This window comes from Laccaria bicolor, genomic scaffold, assembly GCF_000143565.1.
Source record: "Laccaria bicolor S238N-H82 LACBIscaffold_8 genomic scaffold, whole genome shotgun sequence".
In the NCBI taxonomy this organism is placed as follows: Eukaryota; Fungi; Basidiomycota; class Agaricomycetes; order Agaricales; family Hydnangiaceae; genus Laccaria; species Laccaria bicolor.
Genome location: NW_001889879.1, coordinates 906,720 through 925,926, shown reverse-complemented (window position 1 = coordinate 925,926; position 19,207 = coordinate 906,720). Strand labels below are relative to the sequence as shown.

At 49.1% G+C, this 19,207-nt stretch overlaps 6 protein-coding genes across 6 annotated transcripts; 3 read left to right on the top strand and 3 right to left on the bottom strand.

Annotated features, from left to right (window-relative positions):
- Window positions 1-468: 468 nt before the first annotated feature.
- LACBIDRAFT_318128 (uncharacterized protein) lies at window positions 469-2,661 on the top strand (the record flags this gene model as incomplete). Its single annotated transcript, XM_001879472.1, has 8 exons — window positions 469-695; window positions 753-805; window positions 858-1,149; window positions 1,201-1,669; window positions 1,730-1,843; window positions 1,906-2,171; window positions 2,231-2,376; window positions 2,441-2,661. 8 exons carry the CDS (start codon window positions 469-471, stop codon window positions 2,659-2,661), a joined length of 1,788 nt encoding a protein of 595 aa, XP_001879507.1.
- Window positions 2,662-3,925: 1,264 nt separating this feature from the next.
- LACBIDRAFT_318126 (uncharacterized protein) lies at window positions 3,926-5,135 on the top strand (the record flags this gene model as incomplete). The annotated part of the gene is made up of 2 exons (XM_001879471.1): window positions 3,926-3,928; window positions 3,981-5,135. The coding sequence occupies 2 exons, from the start codon at window positions 3,926-3,928 to the stop codon at window positions 5,133-5,135; spliced, it is 1,158 nt and encodes a 385-aa protein (XP_001879506.1).
- A 2,816-nt stretch (window positions 5,136-7,951) lies between these two features.
- On the top strand, window positions 7,952-10,686 carry LACBIDRAFT_233707 (uncharacterized protein; the record flags this gene model as incomplete). Its single annotated transcript, XM_001879470.1, has 8 exons — window positions 7,952-8,073; window positions 8,208-8,293; window positions 8,345-8,497; window positions 8,553-8,588; window positions 8,639-8,727; window positions 8,979-9,070; window positions 9,196-9,361; window positions 10,510-10,686. The coding sequence occupies 8 exons, from the start codon at window positions 7,952-7,954 to the stop codon at window positions 10,684-10,686; spliced, it is 921 nt and encodes a 306-aa protein (XP_001879505.1).
- A 208-nt stretch (window positions 10,687-10,894) lies between these two features.
- On the bottom strand, window positions 10,895-11,107 carry LACBIDRAFT_318123 (uncharacterized protein; the record flags this gene model as incomplete). The annotated part of the gene is made up of 1 exon (XM_001879218.1): window positions 10,895-11,107. One exon carries the CDS (start codon window positions 11,105-11,107, stop codon window positions 10,895-10,897), a length of 213 nt encoding a protein of 70 aa, XP_001879253.1.
- A 637-nt stretch (window positions 11,108-11,744) lies between these two features.
- LACBIDRAFT_293734 (uncharacterized protein) lies at window positions 11,745-13,097 on the bottom strand (the record flags this gene model as incomplete). The annotated part of the gene is made up of 8 exons (XM_001879217.1): window positions 11,745-11,851; window positions 12,001-12,016; window positions 12,067-12,078; window positions 12,210-12,275; window positions 12,450-12,509; window positions 12,576-12,650; window positions 12,809-12,887; window positions 12,940-13,097. Coding segments are annotated over 8 exons (573 nt in total), but the record flags the coding sequence as incomplete, so codon positions are not given.
- Window positions 13,098-13,899: 802 nt separating this feature from the next.
- LACBIDRAFT_325735 (uncharacterized protein) lies at window positions 13,900-17,499 on the bottom strand (the record flags this gene model as incomplete). The annotated part of the gene is made up of 20 exons (XM_001879216.1): window positions 13,900-14,005; window positions 14,056-14,080; window positions 14,131-14,188; window positions 14,320-14,386; window positions 14,448-14,554; window positions 14,699-14,778; window positions 14,832-14,856; window positions 14,910-14,977; window positions 14,999-15,024; window positions 15,150-15,229; window positions 15,522-15,600; window positions 15,944-16,022; window positions 16,213-16,248; window positions 16,302-16,362; window positions 16,628-16,654; window positions 16,681-16,696; window positions 16,792-16,864; window positions 16,931-16,939; window positions 16,990-17,174; window positions 17,360-17,499. The coding sequence occupies 20 exons, from the start codon at window positions 17,497-17,499 to the stop codon at window positions 13,900-13,902; spliced, it is 1,347 nt and encodes a 448-aa protein (XP_001879251.1).
- Between the last annotated feature and the right edge of the window lie 1,708 nt (window positions 17,500-19,207).

Here is a 19,207-nt window from a genome sequence, read left to right as displayed (position 1 = left end):
GGGTGTCGTCATTGCGCAGCACTGAATGGGTTCTTGGCGGGAGCAATCCGATGGTCGCGGTCCTGGGCGCGCTCGGCCGCACGCATAAGCGCAGCCGAGACTTGGCACAATTAGATTTTATTCATGTAAGTACGAGCAACTCCCACTTTTCAACGACGTCGACGCTCAAATACTTGACGCTCGGGGGCATATACGGATTGTACAGCCGTTTAAGGCGCTCGGAGGCAGGATATACGGCAAAGTTTAAGGGGTGCGAGTCATGTGCGGAGGCAGAAAAAAACAACGAAACAAAGCTTGGCAAGGCCTCAGCGATGGGATGAGGCTGAGCACTGCCAGGGGCAACATTACTTATACCAACCATCTCTTCCACTCTCTTTTGCTTCATCTCTCCCCGACCGAGTCCATACCCAAGACGGCCCGCAGCGTCGTCGAAGAACGATCGTTTTTTTATATAGATTATAAAGTGTTATGCGGTGGCTGAAGTATGGAGTGACGGCGTTGTTGACTGCGTGCCATGTGGCCGCTTCACCAGCACCAACCACAGAAACGCCGTCTCTTGAGGAGATTGCAAGGCGTTATACGAGGAGGACGGCGGGCGGTGTTCATCTCCCCATTGTGAGGCAGGTGACGGAGGCGAGCGAGTTGAGGAGACGCGGGTTGACGTCTGCGATTGGGTTGGGCGATTTCGCGGATATGTGAGTGGTACTTCGTGCTTTTTTACGTTTTGGGTTTGTTGATGGAGTTTGAGGTAGTGTGTATAACGTCCTCATCTCTGTTGGCGGGACGACCACCCCTCTTGTCCTTGGTACGCCCTTACCCCGCGTTTTGTTATTTCTTCTCCTCTGACCTTGGCGTAGACACCGGCTCGTCAGATCTATGGGTCGTTTCTGACAAGTGTTCACATGGATGCTTGAGCAGCCAGTCGGCGTACCCACAGGCTTCATTTCAGTACTCTGGTGCGGACGCGGAGCTTTTGTATGGAGACTCGACGTCGGGCACTGCTGCGTTGGGCATGATCGGCAAGGACACCGTTAGCTTGGCGGGCCTGACGTTGCAGGACCAATACTTCGTCGCGGTAAACCAAACCAACACTACTTTGGGACAGACTGGCTCGTCTGGGATCTTTGGGCTTGGGTTTCCCGTAGGCAGGTACGCCTGAGGATTGTATGAGTGAGAGTGTAATAACTGACTCTTCTAAAGCGTCGTCTGGAGCGAACTATGGACCCAATTAAAGTCATCAGGCAGCACGAAAAGAGAAGTTACAGAGGACACCCCCATCACTCCCTCCAACCAGAAATTCGGAACCCGCATCTTCCCCTCCTTCAACTTCCGGCGCATTAAATTCCCCAGCCTCTCCGATTTCTTCCCAAGCCCAAGCGAACAAAAACGACAATCCAGCAATGTCTCGTCCACCATGACGGCCCTCCTCCCCACTTGGTCCGTCTTTGGACCCTTGCTCGCCCGATTTGTTACAGCTGCTCAGCTGACTTTGCCGATGTACACCGTGACGCTGCAAAGGGATTCTATACAGGTTGGAGGGAATGTGGGGATGTTGAGTATTGGTGAGATGCCGAGTGGGGTGTCGGAGGATAGCTTGACGTGGGTTCCTATTCGCGCGTATTCATATTCGCAGGGCGGGTTGCCTGCTCCCCCTGATTCTCCGAACGAGGTGTGTGGTGTTCCTTTTTGGTTAGGTGTGACATGCCCATAATGATCATGATGATGATAGGTGTATCCAATGACTTGGGAAGTTGCCCTCGACGACGTATACCTAGACGGCGTAAAGCTCCCCCGCTCAACACTCTCATCATCCTCCATCTCCCTTTCTGCCCTCGTCGACACCGTAAGTTCCCTTCTGTTCCCTTCGTCTCTCTCCCACCCCACTCACCCCTCTCTTACTTACAGGGCAACTCAATCCTCCGCGGTCCTGCCGACGTCGTACGCAACATCCAATCCAAACTAGGCGTCAACGGCCGTTTTCCCTGCTCCGAACCACACACCATCGCTTTTTCTATTGGGGGCAAACTCTTCCCCGTCGACCCGCGTGACTTTATCCAACAGGTCTTTGAGAATAATGTGGTTACGTGTACTTCACGGCTTACTGCTACGGACCCGCCTTCGTTGAGTGGGTACCAGTTTAGTTGGAGTCTTGGGGATCCGTTTTTGAAGAGGTGCGTTTGTTGTCTTTTTGTAAGATGTTGCTTGCTGATGATGATTTCTGCTTCAACAGCGTATTGGCGGCGTTTTACTTTGGGAATATAACTTACCCGTCACACGACCCCCCTAAAATGGGATTCCTTTCGACCGTCCCACAAGATGCGGCGTCGCAGCTGGTGTCTGCTGTGGCCGCTGTAGGAACGGGGGTCAATTTCCCTGGTAGGTTTTTCCTCCCTCTCTCCTGCTCTCCTTTACCCCTTCTTGTGCTCACCCCTCCTCATAGCCATATCGGAAGTGGCACCGAGTGGAACCTTCAAACCCGCCGGAACGGCGTCCAATGGCGTAGCTGTGGCCACGGCTACAGGCCGCGCGACGCAGACGGGGTCTTCGTCTACTACCACGAAGGGATCGAAGAGCGGTGCGGAGCGAACACGAGGGTTGGGGATGGGGATGGGAATGGGGGTGGTTGTTGGGATTGTTGGGATGTTGCAATTGTGGTCGTGATGCGAGGACGATTCAGAGGGGGTAGGAACATTGGATCTATCTATACCACTCACCAACTAATTGTACACGGCGGCCAGGCCTGGGATGCTGTATTTATTGCTTGTGTACGCCGTATGTGTAATGTTTTGTGGACTTGTTGCACATACATACTATTCATCTATTTCAAGTTTCAACATCAACGAAACGGTTTCTTTCGTTGGAACACGTTCAAAAACAATCTGGTTCGTCGTCTAACATTACTTACTTCCAGGGCATACAAAGGACAAAATAAACGCCATCCAATCAAGATTTTTCAAGCAGCAAGTGACCAGTAGGAGCCTGAGAAAGTTCATATGATATTCGTCGTATCGATGGATAGAAGCACCTTCTCTTCGCAAGCCCCTGCGGTCACTGGAATGCGTGCGTCTACTAGAAGGCCCGCCCTGACCGAGCCGACTCGGAGATTGTACTATGTATTCGTCTATCAATGGATTTTCCTGAGAACTTCACAAGCCCTCGCTGCAGTTCTCAGCTCCGGGAACCGAGATTATATGTGCAGCTAAGCCCTGTTAAGCCGGCATCGAACCAATCACAACTCCACCATCGACTCCAACGGACATTTCACTAGGTCTAAATGGGTACTTCCACATCGATGAGATATATCTGTCTAAGATGAAGTGCTTCTGACCTTGGCAGACGCAAAGGCTAGGGCTGAGGCTGGTCTTACTCCCTGACAATGAATACGCCCAATCACTGCGACGATCACATGGACGGAGAGAAGGTAATCACAAATCATACGTGTACCATCATCGCGAAGGTCAGCCCGTCTGCTACGAAGGCGATTGAACAGATACGTTCTCGTCCTTTGTGGCCTTCCTCTGTGCTTGGTCCGATTGCGAGGTGTACAATTGAAGAATCTCGAAATGCGCGCTGGGTTGAATGTGTCAGTGCTAACGTGGACTTGTTGTAAGTAAGAACGCTGAAAGTTTTGAGTTAGGTCTTTAATTTCCGTTCGACGTCAGATCACTGGTTGTCTCCTGCCATTTGGCCCTTCGAACAATAGGAGCGAACCTGCGATTGGCGTGAAGCATGTCAGCCCTTCATATTCGTCGCTATTATCGATGGATAGAAGCATCTTCTCCCCTGCTGGCGTCACTGGAATGCGGACGTCGAGGCACTATCTAGATGCTTGCTTCATCTGGATTAGGCTTAGGGACAAAACATACAATATATAAGAGGCTGAACAAGTCAGCTACCTCAAGTTGCTTCACCCCGAATATCGACAATGGTAAGTAACACATTATCGTATAAATATCCCAACCTCTCATGCAGGAGTCAAGGGTCACTTCCTCGTTTTTGAGACGGATCCCAACTGGAAACCCGACCCCAAGAACTTTTCCAACTGCATTCACGTCCCTCCCATCTGGGAAGTCGATCCCGAGGGTAATCGCGAATGGTACATCCCTCCCCCCGGCTGCCGTCCCAGTCGCCCCACTAGTCACGACTTTGACGATCCCCACCCCGTTTCCGCTATCACTTTTTCCTCCGTTGCTCCTTCCCCCGGCTGCCCCGCCTACGTTCCCGCCCCCATAAGCATTGGCGCTACCCCCTTCTCCGCCTCCGCCGCTGGTGCGTCCTTCACCATTGCATCCGGCGGCGCCCCCTCCACCTCCACCAGTGCCACCACAGAGGCTGAAAAGAGTGCCGATCATGAGGAGGCAGCAAAGACCGTCGATCTACGCACCACAGGCTATTTTCGCGAGATCTGGAATCAAGGTCGACTTGGAAGCTGCGCTCCCCACGCCGTCGCTGGTGCGTTCACCTTTGTGCACCAGAAACAACTTGATAGCCAAGTGGACCACTTTGAACCTTCCCGACTCTTCATTCATTACAATATGCGTGCGATGTATGATGAAGTCGATAAGGACAACGGAGGCACCGTGTTTGAAGGATTGTTGAGCGTTTCGGACAAGGGTGTGTGTCCTGAGGAGGACTGGAAATATTTACCGTGGGGTAGCCACGTCCCCCGGACAAGAGGATATGTATTGGAGGCGGGTTCGCGGGCGACCGTGCAGCCCTCTGACCTGGCCTACGAACGCGCCCTCGAGCACACTGTTACTGAGTACGTGCAATTGGCGGTCAACAAGAACTCGGGGACCGATGCCGAGTATGACTTCGATCTCGATGTACTGCGTAAATGTCTCGATGATGGGTACCCCTTCGTGTTCGGGTGTCATGCTTTCAGGAACGCCATAGCTGCTGGCTTTCTGGATGATGGTACTCTTAAGGCACCCAAGGATGCGGATAAAGGCAACGGCTCGATAGGCCATGCGCTGATGGGGGTTGGGTACGATGATACAACGCAGTGCTTCACTATTCGTAATTCCTGGGGTCCTACGTGGAACGGTAATGGATGTTTTATGATGCCGTACGATATCATAGCTCACCCGAGGGTCGCCTACGACTTCTGTACCATCCGCAAAGTAAAGGAATGAAGAGGAGAAGCCGCAGAGAATGAGGAGAAAGAGAAAGAGTGGTAAGTCTTGTCTGGTACCTCTGATCGGATACTGAGGTGCATTATATTGTAGAAATTCCTGACATTGAACGGCATGGCATGCCCAAGCTCCTGGCCTTCCGCGCGATACCGCCGTTTCACTCGACTACGCTCTGTCACACGAATGTGATTATCCTTTCCGTATGTACTTTTACTTTGCCCTGCATCCCATCTGCCCGCTCCATGTCAATATATCATTGTTCAACACCCCATTCGTGTGCCAACATTCAGGCCAAAGTGAGCGACAGAGAAATTTGATTGAAAGAAAATCAACACGTCGGACATATCTACTCACATCCTTGCTATCTATCCAGCATGCCCTGTCATGCAATACCAGTGAACTCGCAAAGGATCTCTCTCATCACATTCAAGTAAAAATCCAGTTGTTGTGCGGCACAAAAGGTTGTGTGTTGTGCAAAGCTTTTCTTTGTTTTCGTCGTTGCGTGTTCTTTAAATTTTTGCTTGGGATGATTCACAGGTGGAAGAACATTGGATCTACCACCAACTAATTGTACACGGCAGCCAGGCCTGGGATCATGGATGCTGTACTATGCCCTACCAGCACCTCGGAACACCCTATGAGTCGGCATGATTTTGATCGTACACCTTCCACAAAACTTTCTGCCACAGAAATTAGTATGTGACCTCCTAACTCGAATTCAATCCAATTTCCCTTTTTTCCGTTAAGAAAGTACGAAGAATTGAAAGAATCTCGTTTTTCAAGTCGTCACGCTTGTCCAGCCAAAACCTAGTGACTGCCGACTCATAGGGTGCGCCGAGGTGCTGGTAGGGCATAGTATTGATTGCTTGTAATGGGTCGAAAAGGTTTCATGCAAGAGCGTAAACATTATTGAAGTTCGAAGGTATTCTGATTCATGGAGAGGCAACAATGTTCTCGTTTCGACATTACATTCACAGCATAAAATAAGCGCCCAACGAGCGCAAAAAAATTCATTTCGACCCACCTTATTTGCTGAAATCCGCTGCAACATCAACAGATGCACAGCAGTCTCCCAGCAAATAACATGGCAATGAACCAATCCATTTGCTGAAATCCGCCGCTACATCAACAGATGCGCAGTTGAACTTCCAGCAAATAGCGAGCCCAAAGAAAAAGGGGAGAAGATCCCCCGACGACGCAAGCTGATAGTACAGAAGCAAGGTCATCGTGTCCAAAGGGGTGCAAGCAGAGCCCGATGAAAACTGGGGCGGCAAAAATTAGATAACCAAGAATGGAGGCGGTGCCTCCATAATAGTGGTTAAACTATTAAGAACAGATACTACACTTGATCTAAGCCAAAAGGCCAGAGTGGTGAGGGAACGAAGAGGAGGGAGGGGGTTTATATAGGGAAATGGGAGGGCGCACGGGCCATGGTTTAGGGTGGGTTGATTGGAATGCGTGACGTCGTTGCACAAGTTGTTCGCCTTCAGCTTCGCCATTTCGCCTCGCCACGCTCGCCAGGTGACGACCAAAAATTTTCAGAAGGGGGCGGCGAGACCTGGCGAACCTCCCCCCGAACAATCCAGGTGATATTTGGACTTTCAAAAGTTCTCGGCTCACATTTTTCTGTATGAAAAGATTTTAAAAGTCATAATTAGCGGTGATTGAACGGTTCCAGCTTGTGCTGTGCTACTCAATACTCACTCTTAGTGCTAGGTTTCTGAAGTTCTCTTTGACACTCTTGGTTTCACTCCTTATGATGCCCTTTTTTTTGTTGTGAACAACTCAATGAATTCGAATGGTAGACCACTCCAAATTTTCTTTCGAGTGACCATGTTTGACAAGCCTAGAATTGGCACAACTTGCTGTTCTTGCTCCACCGGGATTGTTCACGAACTAAGAACTTACATATATAGCAAATCTACGGGGAAGCTGCTTCAAGGCGTGCCGCAGCCCGCTAGGTTATGACATAAAGGTGGGGTTTCTTCAGGCATACAAAGGAAATTCTGACAACGGTCTACAGTTACATATGCAGTTAGCTGGAATGAAATTTCCGGTGTTTTTCGCCTCGCCAGTCTCGCCACCATTCGCTTGAGGTTCCCCCTCGCCAGGCCGGGTGGCGAATGCCCAGGATTGATCACTGACTCTGAATTGGAGTGACTCACGCCAAGCGATGTTGACTCCTTCGTGATCATTGCAACTTTTCCGCAATCGACGTTCAAAAAAGAAACGGCCCAAATACTGACCTTTACCCAGGTCTATGGCAAGACCTGGGTTAATCAACATCCACGCAAGAACTCCGGGCTCTGAACGTCTTGACGCCGGGCCGCCAATATCTTTCGCCGAGTTGGAGTTTTGGACGCTCAACGAGTACTTCTCCCCGGGCCGCTAGCGTACCCGACTCCTCCCTCAATCCCCAAATTATTCGACAGGCAAAATACGCGAATGGAAGATACGCGGATCCTCCGAGTGGGCCGGGCGTGGAGAGGAATGTTTTGAAGGGGAGAACAACGATGGCTTCTTGTCTTGTCTAACAAGATTTTTACGATTATCATTGTCGTATCGTATCGTATCAACAGAGGCGGAATGACGGCGCGCCGTTCATAATTAGAATACGAATTCCTGGGGTAATGATGGATGGAATTACCCTGTGTCACAGGGGTGACGATCACCTGCTTCGGTTCTCTCCTCATATGCAGCAGCCAAGCATCAAGGAAGGAGGCGGGTTCGCGTCTAATTATTCTATTTACTGCTCTCCTTGATTCCTTCCCCCTTTTCGTGCTCGCTCCTCCTATTCCGATTCAACAACGACGACGATGGCAGCGAGAGATTTGTCAGTACCTGATAGTGTCGTTCAAGCACTGACACCACCTGCGAAGAAGCCGTATCCGTTTTGGTTGGGTGGTACGTTACGTTTCTGCGCATATATCCCTTGGATGTTATAGCTCATCTGGAGGTTTGTAGGTGTTGCTGCGACGATAGCGGCTTCGATCACACAGTACGCTTTCCCTCCTCCTCCTCCTCCTCCTGCCCCCTCTCTTTGCCCTGTGGTACTGAGAAAGACGCATATAGTCCCCTAGATTTAACCAAAGTCCGCCTCCAAGCATCAGGCGATAAACGGATGATAGAGAGTATCAAGAAGACTATAAGAACTGCTGGTACATATTCCCTTCCTTCCCTTTCTCCTATCTATACATGAGCTGCGACAGGCGTCCGAGGGATGTTCGACGGCATCTCAGGAACATGGATGCGTCAAATGTCGTACTCCATGTGTCGGTTCTGGGCATACGATGAGAGCAAGAAGTTGCTTGGTGCGGGGAAGGACGCTCCGGCGTGGAAGTTGGCTGCGGCTGGTAGTATGGGTGCGTTTCTCTCCGACTCCTTACCTGTTCTCCTTTTCATGGGGTTTGGTTTTAGCGGGTGGTATTGCGGGTTTTGTTGGAAACCCTGGAGGTTTGTTCCCTTCTTTCTCCCTTTTGTTCAATTGCTGATGGACTGAATAGAGATCGTCATGGTCCGGCTACAAGGAGACTTTGCAAAGCCCCCTGAGAAGCGGTTCAACTATAAACATTGCTTTGATGCTCTCTTCCGCGTGAGTCTGTCTTTTCTTCTTCCTTTGAGCGTCTTTGTGTCGGTTCCGAGCTTGAATTCGTATTGGCTCTGCTCTGGGGCTACCCTCAAATAGAGCTAATTTATGCTCGTGTGCCGTGCCCTTCGAGCTCTTTTTCAACATTGGGCGTTATGAGCTCACATCATCTGGCCCTTGGGGATCTGCTTCTCATTCATTTAACTAACCTCGCTTTAATGCTTCGTTCATTCGTCGATCTAACCCTTCATCTGCAGATGGTCCGGGAAGAAGGCATATCTTCACTAGCCCGCGGCGTCGGTCCAAACGTGTTCAGAGCAGTCTTGATGAACGCCAGTCAGCTCGCTTCGTCAGTCCTCTTTCTTTCTTTCTTTCTTTCCTTCCCCTCCTTCCTCCCTCTTCCCCTCTCCTTCCTCTCCTCCACCTCTTCCCTCTTTGTCTGTGCTATCTGGGACTGACACCCCCATCACATAGGTACGACTTCTTCAAAGCAGAACTCATCAAAACGCACATATTCGAAGATAACATTCTATGTCATTTCACGGCGAGCTTTGCGGCGGGGACGGTGGCTACTACCGTTTGTTCGCCTGCGGATGTGTTGAAGAGTCGGATTATGAATGCGTCGGGGCCTGGGTCGAATGTACGTTCGATTTTTTCTTTTTCGATTTTACTTGCAGCTTTGTTTTCTCTTCTTCTCCCCCATCCTCCCCCTTCTTGTTCCTTTTCTCTTATCTCCTCATCTCCTCCTTCTCTTCCTCTTCCTATTCGTCCTCCCTCTTCCTCCCCCTTTTCTCGCCATTCCCCTCCTTTCTCTTCATCATCGTAGCTTCTTCGTATCCCCATTCCCTTCCCCTTCCTCTTCATCATCCTTTTCTCGTTCACTCCTGCCCATCCTGTTCCCGTTTCTCTTCTCTTCCCCTCTTCTTCCTCTTCCTCTTTCCTTTTTCCATCCTTCATCCTTTCCTCTCCTCTTCTTCTTTTCATCCTCTTCCCATTCTCGTCCTCTTTCTTCTGTTGTCCTCCCCTCTTTGCATCCCCTTCTTCCTCCTCTGCTTCTCATCTTCTTCCCATTCTCGTCCTCTTCCTTCCTTTTACTGTACTCTCTGTCGCTCTCCTCACCCTCTCCCCCTTCCTCCTCGCATCCTCTTCATCTTCCCGCCTGTTTCCCGTCTTATCCCTTTCTTTACTCTCTCCATCCTTCTTGTTCTTTTTTAAATGCTCTTCGTCGTTTTCTTCTGGCCTCCGTCCTCTTCGTTTTCTCCTCTTTCTTTTCTCTTCTTCTCCTTCTTCTTGCCTCTTCCTATCCTCTTCCCATCCATTTCCTCTCCCTCTTCCCCCCCCCCCCTCTTCCCTCGCTCTCCCCCTTCTTTCTCTTCGTCGTCGTATCCCCATTTCCTTCCCCTTCCTTGTTATCATCCTTTCCTCACTCACTCCCCGCCCATCCTGTTCCCGTTTCTCTTCTCCCCTTTTCTATTCCTATTCCTCTTCTTTCCCAATTTTCTCATTTTCTTTTCATTCTCTCCCTCTCCCTCTCCTTTTTTTTCATTCTTCGTCCTCTTCTCTCCTCTTCCCATTCTCGTCCTCATTTCACTCTTCTCATCCTCACCTTCCTCCCCCGCTATCCCTCTTTCCGTTTTCTTTTCTTCTCCACCCCTCTTTGCACCCCCCTTCTTCCTCCTCTGCTTCTCATCCTCCCCGCATCCTCTTCATCCTACCTTGATCTTTCTGCCTGTTTCCGGTCTTTCCTCTCTTCATTCTCCTTACACCCTTTCTCACTCTCTTCAACAGTCTACCATGGGTGTCATTCGCCAATCGCTGAAAACAGACGGGCCCATGTTCATGTTCAAGGGCTGGGTGCCCGCATGGACGCGTTTACAGCCCACTACGATACTCATCTTTTTGACGCTGGAGCAGCTGAAGAATGGCGTAGATTTTTCGCGCAGGCATGGGGTGACTTGGTTGTGAGAGGTGCTCAGATAGTTGTGGGGTGTTTCGAGATAGGCGGCAGCGGAATGGACTTGTCTCTGAGACCCATGTCGTGATTCGCTGGCTCAACCCCGTGGGTGCTAACCAGAGCAAAGAACAAGATGGCAGTGGAAATGTTTTTTGTGATGTACGATTCGCACGTAACTGATGTAGATGTACTTTTTTTTTTTTTTTTTTTACTCATGATTCATGAAGGTGTTCGTCGTAATACCCTCTCTCTTTGTACTGTATTCCGTGCAGGTGGCTCCTCGCGGTGTATCGCATGTATTTGATAGATGATAGCCTTTTTCTCTGAGGGACTCTTAAGTAACTCCCTATCGTCAGGTGGTAGGGCAAAATCCAGATCATCCAGCAATATGCGTGGGGTCGCCACATTCCAAGCAAAAGTACGTTTCGTCATGCTGTTTCCGAGGTTCCTGCAGTTTGCGAGTCGTCTGATCTTTGCGGGCTTGATTCCGTGGGTGTTTTCGTGCTGCAAGAAGCGATGGTGGCTGGCAACACGATTTCAGAACTCCGAAAGGGGATGGTTTCTGTTAATATCCGGCGATATCTCGCTCTGTCGTTCAATCTACACGCCATGATTACTATTAGATTCGTCAAGGAGCGAGATGTGCAGAAGAAGAAACGTACGATACTAGGACAGCGTTGGCGAAAACTGTGGGAGGACAACTGTGGTGAGAGACGTAGATTTGAGGAAGAGGGTTTCTTACAGCTTCCTCGGACGTTGTAGATCCCGAAGGGAACGGGACTATCTGACAATATGATGTACTATGAGGATTGTGAGCGTTCATTTTTAGCGCCGAGCGGAGATCAGCGCTTACAGTTATCATAAATGAAATGGCGATGCACCTGAGGACGGAAGATCAGGAGACGAAGTGAGATCAGTCCGGATGGCGGACGAACCACATGATGAAGCCCGTGGATAATGAACCCAGCACCAGATAATGAACGACCCGGAGCATCTTTTCTGTTTGAACCATCCTTGAACGGATTCATTCAGTCAATCTGCGCACAAAAACAAGGTCAGATTGACTCACTCGTAGGAAGACAAGGGGGCAGCCCGTCGGGTCAATAGAATGCACATGGTTGCGGTCACCACGCCGCTTGAAAAGACTCTCATCCCAAAGGACATGATAAGGGAAAACTAGTCGAGATTTAGTGGATTCAGCAACAATTTTTACTGATGTGAAAGAAATGCACATTGGTAGCTTTTCGCTGTGGAGCGCAGAAATGTCTTAATCTGCAAGAAGGCTCAGCTGGTGTCTTCGATGCAGGGATAACCTCGAAACTTACATTCCCTGAAGAAAGTCTACTCCCAAGTCTTCAGTCCCAGGTGGACAATGAATAGTTCTGGCTTACAGATAGTGAAACCTACATGAAATGAGATTAGATATAGTAGTTCACATGCGTACGGCGAGTGAGTCGTACCCCAGCCAATTAGAAAAGGAACCAACTGTTCAAGGCATAAATACCAAGAATGTAGATCAAAGGCGGTAACTCACCACTACGGCGGCAAGTATATAGTTCTTCTTACTTGCCACTGGTCCAGAGATTAGGTTGGCCTCAAGCTTAATGCTTTACTTACAAGACCACATTCGTTTGATAAAGAGGCTGGGAATACGAATCTTGAGGGAAAATGACCACGGAGAAGGTAGACGTAGACGTACACTTCAACGAGAAAGCAGGTAAATTCCTGGATCACTTGTTAAAGTAATGAATCAGACAATCCAACCTCAACATACGGTCGGAACGAAAAAGGCCTGAAGTGATCTTGAGGAGACTACACATGCGCGAGGAGAGTACTGCACTAACCGCGGCAGACCTAGAATCATTAGAACCTAATTCAATTCAGCGAAGAGGGGACATACCAATAATTGCAACTTATCAAAGTCTCGGGGTCGACGCCAATTCCCCGCCGGATGAAATAGTACCATATCGACCTGCTATCAAGCACAAGGCCGGCGGTCTCTGACTGCATTGCGAATCGGTTTGATTGATGTTATCAGGTTGATACCACTCTTACAGCGCATAGCAACACAATCTATGTGTGGCAACTCAGAAATTAATCGACGTGGCGGTACAACTGAGAACACCCACTCACCAAAATCTTCAGATATAGGGGGTCCTTCGGAAAGGCTCTGAAATACCACGCAGCCTGACATATCAAGGCACCATACATCCTGTGGAAGAGCTATGAGCGAGAACAATGAGGTAAATGAAAGAGTCACGAACGCGAACGCAATCATAGCCCCAATCAACGGAGCAGCAAGTTCCCCATTCGACGCAGCATGCGGTGGGCCCATAGCCTCAACCGACGACTTGGTGGACTTGGAAGGGAAGAATTCTGAATAAATGCGGAGGAAAGACTTGGAGGAGTGTTCCATGAACATGTTATAAGGCTGGGTGGGAGTTGAACAACGTCCTGACTCTAACGATCGAATTAGCTCCACCAATGACCTAAGTACTATGTTCAGTGGAGAATTTAAATAAATTGAGGGTTGTTTGAGGCCCCAGGAAGCCGAGCGAAGTCCAAGCCCCGTGCCAACATCGCGTCGGGCGCCTTCGGAGAAAGCCAAGCTAAAGTTGAAACAGGGAGATCGATGACGGAGTTTCGGATGTATATGAGTCGGAAATGCTACAAGTCGATGAACAAGGGGATGCGAGCGATGGCTTGAGAGTGCATCTGAAGTGTGTTAGTGGTAGTAACTTGGTGGTCAGGAGGAGACTGTGTTTAGCCGAGATTGTGGACGTTAGGTTACTCTCCAATCTCAGACTCAATACAAAACGGGAACCTGTTGAAACCTACAACAATAAATCTTCATCCAGAAGTTTGACGAGAAAGCGAGAAGTTGTAAGTTTTTGGAGGTGGACCGCCTGTGGACCCTTGCTTCCGTGAGCTCAAGCTCAAGTCTGATCTCTTTACACACAGAGGACACAGAAGGTACCGGTGTGGTTACGTATACCCCCTGTCATAGAAAACAAACGTTTCATTCAGATCGGAGTGTACAGCCCCTTCCATCTGCATCCGAGTCTGATACAAATGTGAGCACGGAGTATGATTAGAATTTAAGGCCATCCTCCACAATATACTCATGAGGTAGGGTGATGTCCAAGTGGTAAATTTTCGCATAGTCTTCATCCTGCCAATGATAGGTTCCCACAGTTCATGAATGAGATCTCTTTGTTGTGAGTCTACGTGGCGCGGACGGGGGCGTTCGAGGTTGAAGGAAACCTGACAGAACTCCGAAGGGCAATAGTTTCCGTTAGCATCCGACGGTATCTCGTTCTGTGGTTCAATCTGCATGCGATGAGGCTAGTTATGGAAACACGGTACCGAATTGGACTCACGATACCAAGACCGCGTTGGCAAAAACTGTGGGGATCACTGAGAAGAGATGCGAATTTGAAAAAGAGCCTCCTTACAACTTCCTCGGACGTTGTAGATCCCGAAGGGTATGGGACTATCAGGCAACACGATGTACTATAAGAACATGAGGGTTTGATTGAAAGGATCTGATCCTAGCACGGACTGTTATCATAAACAAAATGGCGGTGCACCTGCAAGGAAGGTCAGGCGATGGTGCTGGGATGGAGACTGCAGTGTGTACGAACCACATAAGTAAGCCAGTGGATAACGATCCCATCACAAGGGATTTCACGACGCGAACCAACTTCTGTCCTTGAAACATGCTTGGTAGCGGAGTAAATCTAGGCTCTCACGTATGATCTGGTTCACTCACGAGCCGGAAGACAAGGGAGAAGCGTGTCGATACAATAGGAAACACATGGTTCCAGTGACGACACCGCTTGAGAGGACTCTCATCCCGAAAGACATGAGGAGAGAAAACTAAAGACATGGCTTCAGCGGATATTTGTCTGCAATGACCGATAAAAGTACGCTGGTGGCTGTTCGCTGCGGGAGGCAGTAATGTCTCTGTCTAGAAAAGAACTGGGCCTCTTGTTCAATCTCAAAGATAACTTCCAAGCTTACATGGCCTGGAGAAAGTCTACGAGATCGAGTACTCAGTTCCGGTCGAACAATGACCCAATCGAGCTTACTGATAGTAAAACCTGAAGGAGGGGAAATTAGTCGTTGTAACTCACCTGTGGAGCGCATGACACACCCCAGCCAATTAAAAAAGGAACCAACTGTTCACGGCATTAATGTTGAAACCGCCCCCCGTACTGAGGAAATAACTCACGACTATAGTGGCGAGGATATAGTTCTTCTTATTTGCCACTGGTTCGAAGATGAGATTGGGCGCGAACCCTGGAGTAAAGGTTCACTCACAAGACCACATTCGTTTGATGAATAGTCTGCATATCCAAATCGTAAGGAAAGAACAATCGCTGAGAAGGCAGGCGTACATTTCGGCCAAAAGGCACGTGAACTCCTGGGTACCATCGTAAGAAAAGTAGTGAGCCAAGCACTCATAACTTACAGTTGGGATGAAAAAGGCCTGAAAGGGTCTTGAGATAAGTGCAATACTTGATCAAAGGGAGCGCACTGACCGCGGCAGACCTAGGATGTGGATAACATTGTCAATCGAAAAACCACGCATTTAGGACAAGAACATGCCAATAATAACAGCTTATCAAAGTCTCAACGTCAACGCCAATCCCCCTCTGGACGAAATAGTACCACAATGATCTGGTATCAAGCACAAGACCAGCAGTTTCTGACTGAATTGGGAGTCGTTTAGCTTGAAAATCCATAAACTTGACAACATTCATACGGTGCATAATAACACAATCTTTAAGTACCGACTCGGAAATTAGACAAAACGGCGGTACGACCGGGAACAAGTACTCACCAACACCTTCATATACGTCGGGTCTTTGGGAAAACCTTTGAAGTACCACGCTGTCTGACATATTAAGGCGCCGTACATCCTGTAAGACCATGAGTGATTAGGCTTAGGTTCAAAAAAAAAACACCAACGCGCTCGCAATCATACACCCAAACAACGGAGCAGCAAGCTCCGTATTCGATGCTGCATGGTCATTCATAACTTCAACGACTTGAAGGACTTGACAAGGAACGTTTTGAATGAATACTAAGCGAAGCTAAACAGGGGACTGCTCCATAGGCGTGCCGCGTGCTGGCAAGGTGGGAATCGAAGATTCAAGAACATTCAGCTCAATCACTTGCGATCTGGTATCCTTGGCGGACAATTTAAATCGAGGGTCCAAGTCCTCCCAACATGGTTGTCATCATATATAGCTCGGCTCCTACCGCCTGGAGAGCAAGTGAAAAGGTACAGGTCCGGCGGAGTTTGAAGTGGAGGCAACCGCTTGAAACCACGGTCCACCGCCTAGCGTCCATCGATATGTGCGAAATTTTTAAGAATTTCAAGAAGTAATTTAAGTACATGCCATTGGATGGAATCAAGGGTCGGAGTGACTCTGACGAAATCCAACGAATCTTCTCCCGTCGCTCAGTATCGTTCAGTCTACATGCAGTGATTAGAAGGGTCTCAGGAACAGGTATCGAATTGAACATACCAAGAACATTCGATACAACGACCGCGTTGGCGAAAACTGCAGGAAGATGTGTGAATTGCAAATATAGCTTTGAAAAAGAGGTCCCTTACAACAATTGTGGGTCCCCAAAGGAAATGAGGGATGAATGAGGGTATCCTTGGGGTATCTGTACTAGAAGCGACGAATATCTTGGGATTATCCTCATATGGGTGAAAAGCTGAACTATAGAAGGGTTGTCATAAACGCGATTGCGGTGAGCCTAAAAGGAAGGCCAGTTAGAAGCCATAGATGAGAGAAAGTCTTAGAGGGGACAAACCCAATAACCCTGTGGACAACAAACCCATCACGAGAGATTTCACAGCACACATGATCCTCTGACTTGAATCATGCTTTATGAAGTCAGTATAACCACAAAAACATGAAGGGATTGGCTCACCGACTTTTGGTCAATTGGGGAGGAAGCCTGCCTGCAATATATAAGAAACGTACGTTGATGGCTTTTTTGCTGCAGGAGACGGTAATGTTGTTGAGAAAAACAGTTGAGCGTGTAGTGAGCTTCAAGCATAAGGTTGAACGCATAGGATATAGCGTTCAACGCACATATTCTGAACGAAGTTCATGGGTGGGGAACAAATCATAAGGTCGAGTTGGATTGTGAATTCAATCAGGCTTACTGATAGTAGAACCTGCAGCAAGAACAGTTAGTCGCGGTGGTCACATCCAATGCGGTATGACGTACCCCAATGTCCTACATGTGGTGAGAACCGAAGTAAGATGAACAAAAGTTCGGGGTTTAACGTTCAACACATATCGGTGGTGTGAGAGCTGAGCTGAGGGGGCCCATGAACGTCTTGTTTCTGTCCATCAGAATGTACAGCCAACGGAGACCGAATCCGCCCAGATTAATCATTCGTGTTAATAAAGTCGATGGCTCAGGACAGCAAGAGGACATTTGCATTTCCCAAGTGGCAAAGTCCTTGATCCTGAGTAAATGGTAGACGGGTTTTGAGCATGAAAGAACTCATTCCGTACTTGACTCCATATCATCACTGACGTCGATTGTGGTGGTTGAAAAGCAAGATTTGCCCCCGAATAAACGTCACCGTCACGATGCGGCGTGCGCGTGATCGCAGCCAGTCGCAGCCTCTGTTGAACCAACCATCACGACCTTCCTGGCCTGTGGCCACCTTTCTCCTTGTCCACATATCCTACGGTCAACAAGCCAGTAATGGCGGGGTCAGGCGCGGGCTCGAGGCTCCCGACGCCAATCTTGGTGCTTGCCGGAACCTCCACCTTTGTGGCCGTCATAGTATCCGCAATGTCTATACACCTACAACTCAGGAATTATCGGAAACCCAGTCTTCAGCGGTATGCTTGAATTCGTGACGTCTTTCTGTTGGTGATTTGCTGGAACTTGGTGTTAGGATGGTCGTGCGGATAATGCTCATGGTTCCCATATACGCGATCGCGTCGCTTATTTCGTTATTTTCGGTGGAGGCTGCGTTTGTGATTGACGCAATAAGAGATATTTATGAGGTGAGTGAGGGCTGCTTTCTTCATGAAAAGACTACTGGGTTGGGGACCATGGAACAACGAACAGAGCAACGCGCAGTTTCGTCTGTTTGAAATGGACTTCGTGTCGTTCTCCATCCTCGGCGGAAGCTCTCTAAATATCCTATTACTCGCCATGCCCTTGCCTCGTGCTCCTCAATCTCCCGCTAACGCAAATCTCTTTTCTTAGGCATTTGTAATTTATTGTTTTTTCGTTCTTTTACTCTCATATCTCGGCGGAGAGAGATCTCTCCTCATCATGTTGCACGGTCGGCCACCGAAGCAGCCCGTCTTTCCCATCAATCTATTCAAAAGCGAAATCGATGTCAGCGACCCGTATACCTTCCTCTTTCTAAAAAGAGGCATCCTTCGTATGTTCACTTCTGTTCGAAATAAACACAAACTAACTGACGGAATCGTTGTAGAATATGTACAAGTCAAGCCAATATTAGCAGCAGTGACACTTATCCTCAAGGCTTGCGGCAAATTCAATGAGGGCGACTTCAGAGCAAACTCTGGGTATCTCTACGTCAGCATCATTTACAACGCCAGCATTTGTCTGGCACTATACTGCCTCGCCATGTTCTGGGTGTGCATAAACGACGATCTCAAGCCTTTCAGGTATGTTGCCCCACTCCCATCCCAGCAAATTTACTCATAATATCAGACCGGTTCCCAAATTTCTTTGCGTCAAAGGAATTCTCTTTTTCTCATTCTGGCAATCCGTTGGCATCTCCGTCCTTGTCGCAGCAAAGGTCATTACCAAGCTCGGCCCTTACACCGACCCAGAGAACGTCTCCGTCGGTCTCAATGACACACTCATCTGTGTTGAGATGCCCTTCTTCGCCATGGCCCATTTATACGCCTTCTCATATAAAGACTACATTGACCCCCTTCACACCTTTGTCGCCCGCATGCCGATGTACTACGCTTTCCGCGATGCATTTGGGCTCCTTGACGTCGTTCAAGACACCAAGACCACCCTTCGTGGTGAAGGCATGGACTACCGCGAATTCGAGCCTGCGGAAGGGCACATCCACCAGGGTGCCGGCCGTGATCGCAGAATACGCGCCGGGCTACGATACAGCAAAGGCGGACAGAAGAAATATTGGTTACCCAAGACGACTACGGAGGCTCCTAATCGCGCTGAACGTGCTTTCAATCGCATCGCGGGCAATGACAGCTCTACTACGCCGTTTTTAGCTCGAGATGCTGATGATATTGTCCATCTGGCACCGGACTTGAATCCACTCGACGAGGAAGAAACGATATGGGATGGCCCGGACCAAGACAACGGGTATGGCCTGCCCTTTGGGGACATAGACGAGGCGGACGAGGAGCTATTTGCACATAGCAAGAAATACCTGTTTGGGGACTACAATTACCCATGTATCGACGTCAGCTCGGAGTCGGCCAAGACGGTCATCTGGGATGAGGAGGAAAGGGTGCTGAGGAACGAGCGGGG